Genomic DNA, 19133 nt, shown 5'->3' with positions numbered 1-19133 from the left:
TCCTCATAAATGATCTAGGTAAGAGAATTGAAGGGACACTTATCAAATTTGAGGATGACACCAAACTGGGGATGGGGGTAATTGCTAACACATTGGGAAGATAAACTCAAGATTCAGAAGCATCTTAACAGACTTGAACATTAGGCCCCATCCCAACAAGATGCATTTCAGTGGTGAGAAAAGTGATGTCCTGCAGATACAGGATGGGCAGTATCTGGCACAACAGTTGTGCCCTGTGATCTAGATATCCTGGGGGACCACTGCTTAAATATGAGTCAGTGGTGTGGTGCAGGTACCAGAAAAACCAATGCAGTCCTAGGATTCATCGACAGAGGGATAGCATCAAGATCATGAGAAGTGATAGTATCGCTCAATTCTCAATTGCAATTCTGAGGCTACGTTTGGAATACTGCATCCAATTCTGGTCATGATACAAAAAAGATGCTGAAGCCCTAGAAAGAGTGCAGGGAAGAACAACAAAGATAATAAAGGGTTTGAAGGCTAAATCATATGAAGAAAGTCTAAGGGAATTAGATATATTTAGCCTAATAAAGAGAAGGCTTAGGGTAACCTGATAGCAGTCTTCCAATACCTGTAGAGCTATCATAAGGAAGAGGGGTTTGATTTATTCGCCAAAGCTCCTGAGGGCAGGACAAGAAGTAATGGGTGGAAGCTTGTCAGAAGAAGATCCAACTTGGAAATAAGGAGGAATTTACTTAGAGTGAGAATGATTAATCAATAAAACAGCTTGCCTGCACAGAATTTGTCCAAGGTGATATAGGACTCCTGATTATTGTTTGACGTTTTGAGTATCTTAGAATTTTTGTTTTTCTTTTGGATTATTTCATGGCAGTAGTCATTCAAACTTTTGTGCATTGTAGTGTAAATAATTGCATACTTCTTTCTTTTGTCTGTTGACAAACTTGGTAGCCTAGATTTATTTATTTTTGTCTAATTTCAAGAGTTGGCTTCAATCTAGCCCCTTAAAATTTGTATTTACTATAGTTTGTAGACTCATCATGTTTCTATAGTAAAATTTTCATTGTGTCATTGTAGATTCTATTTTATTACTAGCATATGTTCTTGAAAATAAAGGTTTGTTAGAAAATATTTTGATTTAAAAAGTCATTATTTCTGGTGCTTGAAAATGTAATTTCCTATACATATAGGCCTAAACATTCCCCCCCCCCCCAATTTTTGTTGTAACAGGTGCTAAGAAAGTTAAACTGTTAGTGTGGCTTCTTTCCCCCATTTGGCCTCCTTTCCAATTATCTGAATCCTCCTTTGCCTGTTCAGAAAGCTGATAACCCTACTTGTGGACTATGGCCTATGGCACACTCATGCTTAATCATAATTTATTTAACCGTTGGGTCTGCACATGTTAAGCCAAAACCAAACAGACCATATTATTTTTTGGTGTAATTGGGGAACCTGGTCATGATTTTGGTTTCTTCAAGGAGTACAGACATCTAGCAACTTTTAGTGATTTATTTATCCCTGTGATGGGTAAATAGCTAATAATCCCGTTACATAAAGAAAAGGAAATTAGCTCAAGGAGTAAACATAGATTGTGCTAGAAAGATCAGAAGAGAGCAAAAGCAATTACCTTTTTAATTAGCATTTTCGCTTTGTAGTTGAATGCTGAGCAGTCATAACTAAGGTAATAATGAAATCTACGGTTTGCTGACTCAGCGATGGAGTTTAAGTGTCTGAGTAATTGATCTGAGAGCTAGCCTGATCCATTTTTTAACTTAAATAAAAACATTTTGAATTGGACTTATACACAAGTAAGGCATGTTCAAGATTTCAGCATTAAACAATGATAAAGCATACTTGCTCTGTTGAACGTTAACCTTCAGGACTAGCTGATCTATCATCATATCATTCTTTGCTATGGCTACTTTAAGATTTCCCTTCCCACCCTTTCTTTTAGGTAAATGGAGTGGATTTAACAGGAAAAACCCAAGAAGAAGTTGTTTCTCTCCTGAGGAGCACTAAGATGGGTGGATCGGTTAGCCTACTAATTTTTCGTCAAGAAGAAGCATTTCATCCTAGAGAATTGGTTCGTATTTTTTTTTTCATTTCATTTTAAAGTGATTGTGGTTATTTTAAAAATGAATACTAGAAAATAATCTGACAACCTGCTGTTGCACATGTGTGGGTAGAAATGGAACACACAGAATCACTTCTATTATGTTTCCCATGGACGCTATTTCTGAATTGGTTTTCCATATTAATATGTGAACCAATATTTTCAAATCATGGGTGACAGGAAATGCAAATTATAAAGTGTTCATGGCCCCTGCTTTTATGCCTACAGACAATGGGATTGTTCTGTCTTTTGTACTCTCTTCTCTGTTGGAAATTTTTGTTTGTCATACTGAATGAGCTTGCCTTTTTTTTTATTGCTCTGAGAGCATTAAAATTAATCCAGAATGGGGTGTAAGAATGCTGTGGTTTGGAAAAGAGGAACTAGTGCAGGGACAAAAATGTTCTTTTTATTAAAATAATGATCCCCATGTGGTGAAGACTCCCCACAGTTCTTAATTTAGCAAAATGATTCAGATAATGCCATTTGTATAATAAAACATTTCTATTTAGGCTACCATTCCACAAATTAGACATAAATGTTTCCCCAATAAGTGTGCAAGATAACATTTTTGTATTTGGATAAAAGCACATATTAAATATATGGACTGCTTTATGGTAGATCGTACATTAAGCAGTCTCATTTCTAAAATTTACATTAACTTACCAGGAACTCAAGTTTGTCTATATCAAGCAAAACGTTTTCCCAGACTTCTCTGTAATATAAAATGAAAACTAGCTGCATTAACCTCTTCTTTTTGCTTTAAATTCTGTAACATCAGCAATATAAATTCTAGGAATTCTGGGAAAGATAACTTTTCATAGTAGCTGTTACTTATTTTAAGGATTTAGATGTTTAGGAAATTCAATTTCCTGGGACTTTTGATATATGATGCTCTGTTATTGTAGTGCTCAAAGCATTAGGAAAGGAGAAATTAGTAAATCCTTGCCCTAAATTTTGAAGAACTGCATTTTTAGTGTTAAAACTATGTTAAAAGGATCAAAGGTATGAGTAGAAAACAACTATCTGGGTTTCTGAATGCATGGGTCAATCATGTTATTTGAGGTTCTTCTAAATAGTAAAACCTCTGGTACGCAGAATATTTTCTTTTTTTGGCTTGCCCTGTAAGTCGTCTATGATGTTCTGTACTAAAAAGATTATTCCTAGGTAAAAAGAAAAAAAAAAGTTCCCTTTTGATAAAATAGAAACGTTTTCATTATTTGTACTGATATTTGAGGAGTTAGCTATGGAAATTAATATTGGATAATGGATGAGTATTACTGTATATATGAGTCACAAATGAGAAACAGGCAGCTTTACAAATTGAATGAATTAATGAACGAATAAATAAAATAAAATATAATGTAGTACCCACTATCAAGGATAGTATAAGTGTATTGCTACATAAAATACTGTATCTACTACCAGTGATATTCCCAGATGGAGAAATTTATTCCAGATGTGGTACTAGCGACCAACTTGGCTGGCTTCATAAAAGGTCGGGACAAATTTATAGAAGTCATGGGGATCCACAGATATTAGTCTTGGTGGCAATGTAAATACATATGAAGGGTATCTGAACAGAGACTAGTAGATATCCTTGTGCAGTTGTTTGGCCACTGCAAAGACAGGTTGCTCGATTAGATTGATCAGAGACCTAATCCAACAGGACCTGTGTTCTTATGCTTATGTTTAAGAACTTCAGGAGATCAGTACATTGAAAAAAATTAAATTTGACTACAAATTATCTAAATCTGTATAAGTCCATGTCTATGTAATTAAAGCCATTTCTCTAATGGAAAGAGCATTTTCTTTCTTTTTTTTAGGGCTAGAATCTAATAGGCATTTCACAATTTTATGAACAGTACCCATAAACACATAAATACATTGTAGAATAATTTGCGGATGGAATTTAAAATTGCAGGTTTTCAGATTTATGTCAGTAGAGTGTGTATGCAAGTGTACAATATTATGTATAGCTTTGAATACAGATTACTTAATTTGTAATACAATTATACCCATAAATAGTAGGTTAACCTGACTGACAAGTGAGATAGGCAGATTTTAATTTGCCAGATTTATCACTGTTTGTGACGTGTTATAACATAAAAAGATGTAATTAATGTAATATAAGAAGAAAGCAATTGTAAGCTTAGCTTAGAAGAATTCTTATCTTTCAGGAACAATGCTGAAAACAATTGTTTCTGCCGACAAAATAATTCCTTTCCTTATCCAAATTATCTTATCATTCAGATAAAACAGAATATGGACGTTAATATCAAATAAAATAAATATCTGTAATATTTGTATTAAACTGAAGCTTGAAGTCAATTAAAATATCAATTTCTTTTGAAAAAAATTCATCTCTTTCTTTTTTGTAATAATTTTCATATAGAATCAGACAAAATATACATATATACGTATACACACATACACACACAGAGCCTGATTAAATAGGTCATGTTTATCAAAAAATATTGAAAGAAGCCTTGTCAGTTTTAGATTGATTATTTCTAAAATGTTAAGACCTGTGTTCAGATAAACATTTGAGATGAAATGCTTCCAGGAATTATGCACACCAGCATACAACAAACTCTTATCGTATTATGTAATAATAATGACAAATTAGAAAAAGTAGATGTATATTAAACATTTCAAATTCAGAACATGTTGAGGTTGAAAACTACTACCCTGTTTCCCCTAAAATAAGACATCCCCTGATAATAAGCCCAATTGGGCTTTTGAGCGTATGCACTAAAATAAGTCCCCCCTGAAAATAAGCCCTCCCCGAAAATATTTAAACACATGCACAGCCAATCCCTGCCATTTCCTCTGGTTTCCTCCACATGCCCCAAAATAATAAGATCTCCCCAAAAATAAGGCCAAGTGCTTATTTTGGGGTTCAAAAAATATAAGACAGGATCTTATTTTCGGGGAAACATGGTATTCTGAATCTAGAACAATTGCTTCAAGCCCAAATTAGGTCTCTGTCCATACTGAATGGACATTGTTTCAGGTTGGAAACAATTGTTTGAAGTTTGGAATTGGTGCTTTCACTTGAAATGAAGCTGTTTCTGTCTTGGGATATTTCCAGAATGAGAGTCCTGTTCCAATCTTGAAGCAGTTGTTTTGAGCTGAAATCATTCTGAATGTAGAGCATTTTTTTTAAAAAAAAAACACTTTTAGTTAAAAAAAGATTCTAGTTATACTCAAGATTAAGCACAACAGCAAGGCCTATTTCAAACACGAGGCCTATAATGATCTGAGAGTCATTTTACCCCTTTGTTCCCATAACCTTATGGAACTTCTAGAAATTTGAGATGCTGAACCAATTAAATTTGTGTTTGGTTTCTGTTCAGAAATAATACTAAGAAAATTTATGTTTGGCACTCCAGGGCTGAGAACGTGTATAGTTTCTGTCTTGATGGAATTTTTCATGTTTTTCCCATCATCCCTATATATATAAAATTAGGCTACTGTCCCACGAGAGTGATGATACAGTTTTCTTTCTTTTCCTTTTTAAAAAAAGTTTTATTATAAAAGAATCGGCAGCAAAGAAAGAACGAAGATAGAATGGATCACATGTAACTCTATTAGTAAAGGAGCTACATTGGCTTCCAGGTATAATTTAAAATGCTAGTTGTCCTATATAACTCGCAACAGGCCTGGACATCTTTGAATCTGCCTTCTCTAGATTTCCAGAAACTGACTGGAAAAAACTGAAGGACAATGCTCGTAAGGTTCTCTCCACTTTGTGAATGCCATCTGTAGGGATCCCTTGTTCAAAGGTTTTTAGTTATAGCCTTCTTTCTATATAATAGGTTGCTCCAGGTACAGTATCTGGACCATTCCCTCCAATTTGGATTTCTCAAAACCTGTGAAAACACGGTTCTTTAGAAAAAGTATTTAGAGACAACAAGGATTGATCTATCCTAGTGGATGATGTAACTAATGAAAACTCTTTGCTATGTTTGGATTATTATTGTTTTAAACAGTTATGGATGGATATAAGTTGCTTAGAGACTCTGGGAATGGAATGGCATGGAATCCAGAATAAATAAATGAATACACTACTGGGAAATTACTGTTTTTAGGGCTTGCCATTGACCAGCTAGATGAGCAACAGTAAGGACACTTATCTGATAATTTGAAGTTGCCGCAAAAGTAAGAAGGATCCGGTTGGTGAAGACATGGAAGTTACTAAATTTGGCCATTGATTTAATAATGATAATTTGATGCTTTTCAGTTGCATTACATTTGAACTCATTTGGCCACTGTAGGAACTGAAGTCCACTATCTGGGAAAAACCAGGTTGGGATAGTCTTTCAGATCTGGGTGGATAAAAATCGATGGTTTTTTTAAAAAAAATTAAATCAGGTTTTTTAATATTTAAATCAGATTTTTTAAAATTTTTATTACATTTATTTTAATAAAAATGCTTTTGGAGTAAAAATCTTATCTAAAGATAGTTTTCTATTTAAGATATATTAATAATTTAGTTTATTCAGCGTGAAATAGAGCTTAGTTATGTAGCATGAAGCTGTGTATTGTGCAACATTGGGACTGTCGTGAGTCAACAGCAGGTCAGAGGAGGAGCTGCTGCGGGACAGAGATGACAGTTGCTCTTTAAAAATTATGATTTAAATCAACTTGATTTAAATCAAGCCTTTTTACTAGTGATTTAAATCATGATTTAAATTGACTTGGTTTAAATCAAATCCAGCCTGTTTCAGATACAAGGATAATTCTAAGCACCAGCACTTAATCGAAGTGCAATATGAACAGGGTAAATGCAGAGGAGAATTAACTGCTCTGTGGAATTTTATCTTGAGCCTATGTAGTTCAGCCTACTTGTAATATTGACAGAATAGGCAAAAGGTGTGGCTATATGGAGTCTATTCTTCTCAGAATTGATGGACAGAAAGTCTGGATATGTTTTGACAATATTAAAGTTTGAATTAAGCATAGCCACAGATCCAAGACTAAGTGTTTCTGCAGTTGATTTAAGTTTTCTTCACTATACTCATTTTGCCAGTCTGCAGCACCACTGATTTGGGCTCCAGGGGCCAGTGTTTTGGAGGAGACCATGTGAAAGTAGCAGAGGATGCGTTAATATTCAAGATGAAAAGAGTTACTGTATTATGTGCTGCTACTGATAATGATGTTGATGATGAATAAGTACATCTTGACCTCGTTTCTTGTAATTGTCAGCATCTGAGGTTTTGAAAGGTTATTCTCCCTTGATTGTAAGCAGAAATTAATTAAAAGTTCCCATTTCATAATAGAGTTGATAGTGTTGGTTGTAGGACTGAAGTTTGATTGAGAAGAGCTTCAAAATACATAATAATATAAATGTATTGAGGTGTGAATGTAGAATATAAAAGAGAAGCATATTGGTTTAGTGGTTAAGGCACTTAGCTAGAAACTAGATATCTAGTCCTTTCAGGTGCAATACGAGGAATGATACCTAGTGACTCTTCAAGCTGAGTTCTTTATTGTTTTCACACATAGAGACAAAGTTTTGCAAGACTGAGGAGTCTACTATCTGCATCTATGTTGTACTTTGCAAATTATTAGGGAGGTGCTATCTTCACCCACTTTTTCTCACATATAACATCCAGATTGAGTTGCCTCTTACTTTTCTGGAATGTACCTCCTTCTTCCTAGGAATCCACTCCTTAATACAATCCATCACATGTCCTGCTTTAGCATTAATGACTGAATGTCATTCAGCTGAATGACTTTAGGTCAGTCATTTTCTATTAGTCCTAGGAAGGAAGCAACAGAAACTATTTCTCAAAAGACTGACAAAAAAATTCCATGGGTCTATTCAAGTGGTCTCCAGGAACCCAGACTGAGAGGGAGGGAGGGAGGGAGGGAGGGAGGGAGGGAGAGAGAGAGAGAGAGAGAGAGAGAGAGAGAGGTAAAGAGAGTATTATTTCCATGCTGTTAATCTTGGTATCCAATGGATACATATATGCACATACATACATTATGTGTGTCACATTCCCTGAATGTTCTTTACTTACAGTAGAACCATTGGCTATTAGGACTGCATCATGTACAGCATACTAAGATGAAGTTAATTATTATGGGCTGGTGAGCTGGTAAAAAGTATGGCAGGAACACAGCAGATGAAAGGATAAGGTTGAGGGGTGGGGTGGAGAGAGGGATAGCTTAATGACAGTTTGGCCTTAACAGAGATGTGAGAATACCTCAGAAACTGAAGAAGTTTCTTGAATGAGAAGCAAAATGTATTCAAGGGAAAAAAAAACAAGAAAGCCTAATTGCCTTTTGGAAAAGCACCATTGGGGACAGTTCAGTGGTAGGTTGCTCCCGGTTCTGTCCGGTTCTTTAGAACCAGTAGTAATAGCGACGGGAGGCTCCGTTCATCCGCCCAGATGTCAGAATTGATGATCTGCACATGCGCAGAAGCGCGCTCGCTCCCGTTGCGAACCGGTAGTAAAGATAAGTAGAACCCATCCCTGGGACAGTTGCATTTTTTGCAAACCACATATATCTCATTTCAGTCAGTAGCAATTTCTAAAGCTATGTATTACAAAATTACATAGCTGCTGTAATTATTGGAAAGTTAGAGACGGGAATACTGTGTTTCCCTGTGTTGTGAAACACCCTCACTCAAATTTTTTTTTTTTCTTCTACCTTCCCTTCATTTCCTTTCTTCTACCAAATTTTTACCTCTCCCTCCCTTGCTTTATTTTATCAACTCACATGCTGAGATTCCACAGTCATTCTATTAAAGATGCATACATATAGGAAAATAAGCCATTGCAGTGATTGTTGGTGACACTGGTAAAATAAGTTGTGGGATACATAAAATTTCAAATAGTGTATTAGCTCTTCAACTGTTGTCATTACCCAGTGTTTCTAGATGAAAATTTTCTTCTTTCTTTCTTAGTTTTCCTCCCTGTTTTCAAGGAGATCCGACCAATTTTGTATTTTAGTCTGTGTTTTTTTAGAATGCATCATTTGGAAAAATGATGTTTTACCATTTCTGATGTGCCTAATGCACACTTTGCACATGAGGGCTCTGTCTGAATTCTTCTGCTATTTGGACAAAAATGCCGAATCACAGAAGAATTTGGGGATCATAATGCTTCATTATATTGAAAAATAAGCATTAATGGTTTCCAATGTTTATATTCTAAATGAAGATATTCTGTCTTGCTTGGGCTGCAGTATTATTCTCTTCTCAGGGTTTAGATTAATGTTGGGGTGAAATATACCTTGCAGTTTCCCATCAGGTTCTTTCGCTAGTAAAAGAGGCATCCATTTTTAATCTTATTCTTAGGGTAGTTTTGAATTTCTTTTGATGTATTTATTTTTATTTTGACTTCAATGGTAGAAACAATAGAAAATATCACTCTTGGTATTACTTGATTTTATGCATCTTTACAATATCCTAAAGTCTTCATAGATCCCATGCTTACCAGTCTGAAAAAAAGCAGTATTGGATGAAAAGAAGGATTTTTCTTGGGAACAAATTGAAGGTAGGGAGGTTGTAGACTACTGAACACGTGATTACTCAATGAAAAGCTGAACATTACTTAGCCATTTTGTATTCAAAAAATGCAAGAACACCATAGAATTGCATGAGATCTGCTGGAAAAAAATGCACAATGCTTAAAAAACCAGCCCACAATGTGACGATAAGCACTATGAAATTTCATCTCATTTTTTCCTTTATCTCACTGCAAGTTGATGTACTTCTTTTTGCACTTATAAAAATTATCAGCTTTATGCCAAGTAATTCTTTCTTCATATGGCATGCTGTAAGAATGTTGGCATCCTAATTTTCTTTAAGAAAAGTACAAGAAGTTGTTAGGCTAGTGCTAAATAGAATTGGGGAGTTTGTGTTTTATTGTATTCAGTGAACCATTCCAACTATTATGCTTTGCTAATCCAATGTTTGGAATGGGCATGTTATATGCATCCAGCGAAAATGTAGATTGAAAAGACATACCATTCAGAAGTTTCAGTTTTGAGGACACTTGATACTGAGGTTGTTGGGTCTAGTTTGGAGATTTGTTTGATAAGACCATATAGATAATCCTCAACTTACAACCATTCATTTAGTGACCATTCAAAGTTATAACAGCATTAGTAAAAGTGACTTTTTTACCGTTATGACTGTTGCAGCATCCTCAAATCACATGATCAAATCTCAGATGCTTGTTAACCAACAAGTACCGTGTTTCTCCAAAAAGACGACTTATTTTGAAAATAACCCCTATCACATTTTTGAGCGCATGTGATCAAATTAAACCCCATCCACAAAATTAGCCCTAATTAAGACCCCACCCACTCTGGGGTGTAGGAGGTTCAGCGAGGCACACAGATAAAAAATAAGCTAGGGTGGAGATGGGGGGTGAAGCTGTTCTCCTTACCAGGCCTCGCACACCCCAACACCTGCCTCGCATTCTTCTGCGACTGCTTCTTCTGCGGCCACTTTCTGCCACACGCATCGCCCTGGTCTCCATTTTGCCTTCAGATGCCTGCTGGAAGACATCTGCAGCCTATAATCAATCCAGAGCTCTAATATCGGCTACAGATGCCTTCTGGCAGACATCTGAAGGTAAAATGGAGGCTGGAGGATGCGTGCGAGTGGCGGCAAGCGGCCGCAGAAGAAGTGGGCCGCAGCGGGCTCCTGGGTGGGACTGTAGGTGCTACCGCCGTGAGGTGAGTCAATAATTAGAACCCTCAAAAAAGAAGGCCAGGCTGTTTTTTTGCAGGTCAAAAGAAAATAAGACCCGGCCTTCTTTTTGGAGGAACAACGTATTTATGACCGTTGCAATATCCTGGGGTCATGTAATCAACTTTTCTACCTTCTGACATACAAAGACAGCAAAACAGCTACACTCACTTAACAAATGTGTTACTAACTTAACAACTGTAGTGATTCACTTAAGTGGCAAGAAAGGTCATAAAATGGAACAAAACTCACTTAACAACTGTCTTGCTTAAAAACAGAAATTTTGGCCTCAATTCTTGTGGTAAGTGGTGGACTACCTGTATTACATAATAGTTGTCTCTTATGTCTACCTGCATCCATTAAAATCACTGTGTGTGTGTGTGTGTGTGTGTGTGTGTGTGTGTGTGTATTAGTAGACTGTATGAGTTAAGTATAGGGTTTTCAACTATTGTTCCTTATTCAGTCTAAGGGAAGAAGATGGAAGAAATGCTACAATGTTCTTATTACTATCTTTTAAAAACAGCTTCCTGTGCTGGGGCCCCCATGGCTGTTTAATCAGTAATTTTGGAATTTTTAAACTAGCTTTTAACTAGAATTTATTAGTATCACCGGTTGGTGAAATATTTCTTATTAGTATTAACAGCTATGAATGATTTTGGTTATCAGGATGCTTACTTGTCCTTTGAAGCAAATGCCTTTTCCAGCCTTGTTCTTATTTCATTTTTTCCCACTTCTTTTAGAATACTGAACAAAGCCAGTCACAAATTTCAAAGGAAACGGTAAGAGTTTTGTCTTTGACATGTCAAGGAGGGTTGCAATGATTTTTGAATTAATAATGTTGGTGTATTCTATCAAAGGAAGCTTTAAAGATAGCTTTGTTCACAATGTATACTGCAGGTGTCTCTCTCCAGTCTGAAATTTAATTTCATGTTACATGCTACATTTACTGTAATTTCACATATATTCTGCAATATTTTAAGAATTAGAACTTGTGGCCTTGTTTCAAAGGCGCATATCCAAACACATTATTTACAGAAATAATTTAGATGTGGATAAAAATGATATTTCTAGTTCCTGAAGGTCATTTGTAGATCAACTTTCTACAAGTGTAAAAAAAATCTTGAAACTGAACTACAACTTCTATCATCAGTAATGCTGGGACCAGTAATCAGGTCCCAGCATACCTGTTCACAAAATACTCCCAACTATTTAAGAAGAAGCATTATATTTATTTTGAAGCTGTGGGTGATCTTCATTAACATATCAACTAGTTGTTAATAAGTTTAAATATAAGCAATTTAAATCAGGGGAGTTAATTAGATTGGTTTTGCTTTTTAAAAAATATTTTAATAAGAATTATAATGTTCATAGTAGCCAAATGGTCTACCTGCAATGGTCTGTAATAAATACCAATTATATGAATTTTGAATTTTAAACAGAGCTTTGTTCATTTCTTTTCAAAATCTCATGTCATTTCCCATATTAACTGGTAACATTACCACTAGAGGGTTTCAAGTTGACACAGCTCTTTCAAAATATTGCCACTTGTAGAACATCACTAGCATAGTGATAATCTTTTTAAGTAAATCTAAAGCAAAGGCACTAAGCATACATTTCAGAATGTAGTGGTTCCTTGGTAGGGACTCTTCAGGGAAGATTTTAAAAAGAACTATCGAAATATAATCACATAGACAATTTTCTTATTAAGTTGGTGAGTTTAATTCTGATAAATAATTGTAATAGCAATAGCACTTAGATTTATATATCATTTCATAGTGCTTTACAGCCCTCTCTAAGCAGTTTACAGAGTCAGCACATTGCTCCCAACAATGTGGGTCCTCATTTTACCCACTTCGGAAGAATGGAAGACTGAGTTAACCTTGAGCCGGTCAGGATCGAACTCCTGGCTATATTGTAGATTTAGCCTGCAATACTGCATTCTAACCACTGCACCATCACCGTTAATAGGTGAATAATAAAACCAAATGCTCTAATTTGTCAATTATTTCTGGCCAAACTAAGACTTATGTTTTATAGTCTTTATTGCAAACTTTATTGTTATGCCCTGATGTACCAAGGGTTTCCTTAAAACCCTGCATGTATTAAGAGCTGGACTTCCTCTACATCCTATGATGTGTATTTCAGGAATGTTCTCTAAATCAATGGTCCTCAAATATTTTGATCTCAGACCATTTTCACTGTACAGTCTTAAAAATGATTGAGGATCATTCCAGAGCTTTGGTTTAGGTGGATTATATCTATCGATATTTACTTAAAACTGATGAAAATGTACAATATTTATTTTTTTGATTTTGTGGACCTTGAATGGGTCTCGGGAATCACATGGATTCCCAGACACATGTTAAGAGTCACTGCTCTAAATAATGTATGTTTATAATGTGAGTGTTGGGGTGTATAAATATCTCTTTGAATGCCTACATGATGCTTTTGTATGCCAATAAGTATCTGTTAGAGAAAACATACGTGTTTCCCCTTCTCTTTAAATCTAGTCTGCATATCAAATAGAAGTTAGTATGCTGAACTTGTTTCATAGTGTGTCACATGTGGATTCCATTCCCCTCCCTGTTTGGTTCTACATGATTCCCCATTTAGGTTTTCTGTTTCTAGTTGTCAGATCCTTCAGTTTCTTATAGGTTTTTTTTTTTTGTAGTCTCTCTTGTGCTGTTAATGGTGAGTGTTGCTGTCATGAAGCTGACAGCAGAAGAAAGCAAAGCTGAACTACTAGCAGTAAGAACGCTGGGAAAATCACATAAAAACTTAGTGTTTGCTTTTTCTCCCCCTACACAATCTTTCAAGCATTTGCAGTATATGCTGAAGAGGACATCAAATGGAATTTGGGGTGAAACTGAAACACTTTAGAAGTTTACTTTCAACAAAAAATAAAAGAATACTTTTAATATTCATGGAGTAGCACTGTAGCACTTGAATTTTCATAATGAGGTCATTGCAGAGCATAGTATAATGAAAGGAATATAGTATATTAGCAAATTCTGGACAATATCTGTGACATCATTAAAAGGCAACACTTTTTAAAAACTCATTTTAACTAATTTTTAAAACTCATTTATGCCAATGGCAAGTTAGCAATAGCACTTTGATTTATATACCACTCCATAGTGTTTTACACTATGTAAGCGGTATATATTACAGAGCAAGTATTTTGATCCCAACAATCTGGTTTATCATTTTACCAACCTCGGAAGGATGGAAAACCGAGTCCAGTTATGAACTTTTAGAAAATTTTACTTTGATTCATTTGTTTTAGAAGGCTGAGCATTGTAAACTCTACAATGCTTTTTTCTGAAGCGTAGAAAATAATTGTCCAAAAGCTCAAGTCACCAACCTACATAAGTATCAAATATTTTTGTCTTGCATCAAGATGGCACCCACTCAATTACAAAGGAAAGATACCTTGAAATCAAACTTTATTTTCTTATTCTCTGTGTTATAGGGAACCTAGTACAGTAGATTTTGAGACCCAGGGACTGGGATCTGGTCTTGAGATTCAATTAATTAGAGAATATCAATCACATACCAGTTTTGAATATATCTTAAATTAAAATAGAGCTGAGAAGGAGTACCTTGCCATGGTCAAGGCACTCAAGTTAAGTGGGGCAGAATTTGTTTCCTTGTTCATATCCTGCCTTTATTATTTTTACAAATAACGCAAGGCAGTGAACATACCCAACGTAAAATGTATGTAGATGTGTCAGCCTGACCTGACCAGATGATTTAATTGATGATTTAATTCTACTTTATTGTAAAACTACATTAACATAACTTTACATGTCTTATTCTACAAATCTCCCATCATCTGTTTTACAGCCTGTTTTTTTTTTTAAATGAGAAATGTTTATATTAGGTTTATGCTGAACAGGGGTTCTCATGCATTCTCCATCTTAGAAAAGGGAGTCAGTTTTGTTGTCAGCTTTCCAGTAATCAGAGAGAGATCTACGCAAGGGGACTTAAGAATAATATACAAGCCAAGAATTCAGACTGTTCAATCTACCACTGACTGTATTCACATAAAATGATGCCATGAGTCAAACTTGATATCTAATGATTTCATAATCATGGTTGTATCTCATTCAGTATTCACCAGATTTAGAATTGTTTAGCTTTTCTATAGAAGTGAGGTCTGAACAATGATGACACCTGCTGTGGCTTGCACTCAAGTAGACTATAAGCAGGGGTGGGCTGCTGGGGGTTTGCAGGATTCAGGAGAACCTCTAGCTAAGATTCTGTGCAGTTTGGAGAACCTCCCAAATCCTACTCCTGGCGGCCCAGCCCATCCCACCCCGCCCCTTCCAGGAATCCCCACACGGCCCATTTTGGATGCAGGTAAGTGCAGGGCACTCGCGTAGGCTCGGGAAGGGCGAAAAAGGGGCCAACTTCCAGAGCCTGGGGAGGGCAAAAACACCCCCCCTGCTGCGGTGCAGGAGGCCAACTAGGCCACACCCACCATGGCCACGCCACCCAGCAACTGGGGAGAGAACCACTTGCTAAAATATTTGAAGTCCACCCCTGACTATAAGAATGCCTGAGCTAAATGAAAGTGATCTGTTGTGACAATGAAAGATATTCCATATTTCCTTTTTTAAATACCAGTGAAGTATAGTAAGTGTTTTTTTTTTTTAAATCATACTTCAAATGCATGGAGTACTAATCCAACTGAGAGTGTGTTGCCTATTAAAATATTCTAGAGCCAGTCAGCCCACTTTCTGCATTGCTATCATTTTGGCTTTGTGGGTTTCCCATATGGCATTTCAAAATCTATATTCTAAAGAATTCAGTCTAAAATGGAACAGATGAACCTTCTGCTTAAAGCATGTTGATTATTTTAATGTGTAAGAGATCAATTGCAGTATAAAAAAAACACCCAGTAATTTGTCATTGCATTTCTGTTTCAGGATAATTATCTTAATCTTGTTTCAGTGTCTGTAAATAAATTGTTAATTATGATATGAGAAATGTATGCCAATTAACCTTTGTCTTGTTTTTCAAAAGTCAATAGAGTATTTTGCATTTTGAGTTGTATTTTTCTCTGTTTTTCTCAACCTATGACCTCTTTGTTAGTTTCACCTGTAGTGGTTTGAAAATACTTTGCCAACAGATATTAGCTTCAATGGTTGAGTCTTAGTGGACCCCTGGGAATCCAGGAGAATGGAAAGAAAATATATTTTTGATGTGACTTTTCACAATGAGCTGAGTTTCCGGATGCATTGCAGGAGCTTGTAAGAGATTGCTGTATATTAATTTAATCAAACAATATTGTTTATTCATTGCATATACAAAAAATTGCATACTATATTTTACTACTTACTGGTTACTAAACTTATAATTAGCATATTCAAAGAATGTATACTATATTGGTAGTCCTCAGGCTATGACTGTTTGAGGTAAATGACAGGGCTGAACGAGCAGTATTTGGTGATGTCACAATTTAGTCACTTGGCAACTGGCTTACACTTACGATGTTTGCATCATCCTCTGGTTATGTGATCTCTGTTTGCAATCTTCCATGCTGGCTTCCCATAAGTAAAATCAATCAGGAAGTCAACAAGTAAAATCACAAGTTGCTCCCATAAGTTGCTCCTGCTAGTTTTTTCTCTGGATATCTCAGGCAATACATACAGGCAAGCTCAAGCTGAGACTCAACCAGAAAAGAAGAAAAAATAGTCAAGAGGCCCAAGCATTGAGATTATTTATGAAGGAAAAGTCATTGATACAAGTGCTGGAATTCGGTATGTCTACTTTAATGAAAAGAAGGACTAGGGGTGACATGATATTGGTGACCTTATTACTTAGACAAGATAGAGGATAACACTTAACCAGAGTAATATATTTAATGCACAGTCAGTTAAGAAATGAAAAATAATGGATTGAGAGACCCATGATTTTATATCCAAGCAAGAGTTTCTTGAAAAACTGTCCATAAACTATGTAACACATGGAACCCAACATTGGAATAGATTGGTATATATCCTAAAACTTCCCTAGGGTGCTCTGCAGGACATTTTGGAAGCAATTAAGGTCACCCACATTGATAGGATTGTGCTTAGATCAAATCTACATAAAATTATAATGCAAATATTAAACTTTGCTTGAAGAAAAATTCTAAGCATCATTTGTTTGCTTCACTATATAATTAAGTTTGCATCTCTAATTTATACCACAAAGTAAAATCCATACTAGCATAAATTGGGTTCTACTATTTCATACAGAAGGAAGATAGACCTATCTTTCATATAGCCATCATGGAATAGAAACTATAGGAAAGTAATGAGGTTTTTCTTTTCCTAAATTCTTATCACATAATATAGGTCCATGGTGGTGAACCTATGGCACACGTGCCAGAGGGGACACACAGAGCCCTTTCTGATGGCTCGTGAGTTGTTGCCCCAGTTCAGCTCTGCCATATATGCGTGCATGCTTCCCACTGTCCAGCTGGTCTTCAGATCTCTGCCGTGTGCAGGGGAGCGGGGCACATGCGGGGACCACACACATGTGTGGGTGGTGGGGCACGTGAGGGGCGCATGAGCAGGGAGCAGGGCACGTGCGCAGGGGCGGAACAAGTGCACACATTGTGTTTTGGTGGTTTAGGCATGCTTTGGGCACTCGGTCCAGAAAACGCTAGCCATCACTGGTATAGGTACTCAAAAGTGACCACAGAGGAACTGCCATCTAGGTAGGTGGAAAAGGATAGTTGTTTCCTCTACTGTTCCCTCCTCTAGTGACTTTTCTGGAATTAGCACTGTTGCCATTTATATTCTGGCTGTCTTCTAAACCAGTGGTCCCCAACCCCCGGTCCGCGGACCGGTGCCGGGCCGTGGAGTACCTGGCACCGGGCCGCGCAGCGGCCGGGGGACATGAACGCTGCAGCGCAAAGGCTCCTGGGCCGTGCGCAAAAGCTCCTGGGCCGTGCGCAATGGGCCGTGCGCAAAAGCTCCTGGGCCGTGCCCCCACCCCTGCGCGCGCTCAGCGGGCCGCGGCGATAAAAAGGTTGGGGACCACTGTTCTAAACCAATGGGGGTCCTTGGAATAAAGTTCTGGAAGTAACCATAGTCGCTGTCAGGGCCCTGTTTTCTTGCATCATTCATATTTTAGATGTGAGCTATCCATCTCAAGCAGGATGAACAAGTAGAGGAATTTAGGCTTTCCCTCAGCTGGCTGTCCATTTAGACTTACCCCTTTGAAAACAGCTGGCTTCATTTCACCTCTTAGTAAGGCCTGACTTTTACAAAGAGAAAAAGTGTGAATGTGTGAAGGAACAAAATATTTTTTGGTGTGTTTTGTGAGACAGATTCATGTGACACTCTGACACATGGATTTGGTTTTAGTGGCAGATTGTTTCTTATGATTCTGCTGGTTATCTTGTTGATATATTTAAGCTTTCTGGAGGAATAATAGTCAAATCTCTCCTCCCCAACTTTCTTCTTGGTGTCCACCTGATTTGTTGAATTTCTGCTCTCTAATTCTTAAGCATCCTTACTGAAGGTCATATTGAACCCACCTTTCAATATGAATAAGTGAATAGTCTAGATGTTTTGACCAAGACTGGTTGAAACTCTCTTTACAAGTTTGTGTAGTTCCATTTTAAAGCCCTACATCCCAGTTTGTTCAGGAGTCACAAATTTAGGTTACATTGAGATTATGAGATATGTATTTATTCAGATGGTCAGTGGTGCATCTTGATCATGGCATTTAAGCAAGGCCCTTTGCTATTTTTGTTACAGATAAGCAGTAATAAATGATGGGTAATAGAAAGATTGAAACCACAGACTTTAATCCAAACTGATATTGTAAGAAAACAATATGTTTTCACCATTTAACTCTCGGTACTGTTATTTTAAACTGCACTGAGATTTACGTTGCTTGACTAACACAGCTTGGGAAAGGTAACCACCTGGCTTATTTCAAAACATGAATATTGCCTATGACGAATGCTTCTTTTATCGTATCATATTATTTGGAATTGGTTTCTTATTACCAAATAGGGAGATATTAGTTGCTGATGAGGCTGGCAGAAGCATTCTCTGTGTTGATTGGGAATGTTATTGCTTTTAGAGAGATAAAGGAAAATGCAGTCTTTTGTCTTTGAATAATGAGAAAGCGGTCATGTTAAATAGGAGGTACACCTATTTGGGTTGGGAGTTGAATGGTTTCAGATTTTTAAAGTGAAATCTTTTTCTAAAATAGCTTTTAGAAGATGTGAGAGAGGGATTCATTTCCCCCAAATGTGTTTAGTTTCTTTCTGTAGCTGTTTATGCAAAGGTTATTGGGAACAATAATGCCTAGAACTAATGCAAT

The 19133-nt window shown here is 36.6% G+C and overlaps 1 protein-coding gene across 18 annotated transcripts in view; it reads left to right on the top strand.

Annotated features, from left to right (window-relative positions):
• The window catches only part of PARD3 (par-3 family cell polarity regulator), a 650052-nt gene that overhangs the window by 423888 nt on the left and 207031 nt on the right, over positions 1 to 19133 (top strand). For all 18 annotated transcript variants that reach the window (XM_087893015.1, XM_087893013.1, XM_087893011.1 and 15 more), the window contains 2 exons: positions 1934 to 2062; positions 11543 to 11581. In XM_087893015.1, coding sequence (XP_087749141.1) covers positions 1934 to 2062; positions 11543 to 11581 — 168 coding nt within the window. The remainder of the gene's footprint in view (positions 1 to 1933; positions 2063 to 11542; positions 11582 to 19133) is intronic.

Source organism: Pantherophis guttatus, chromosome 4, assembly GCF_059756535.1.
Source record: "Pantherophis guttatus breed Tessera chromosome 4, ASM5975653v1, whole genome shotgun sequence".
NCBI lineage: Eukaryota > Metazoa > Chordata > Lepidosauria > Squamata > Colubridae > Pantherophis > Pantherophis guttatus.
Note: the sequence above shows the minus strand (reverse complement) of the source record. Positions and strands in the feature narration are given on the sequence as shown.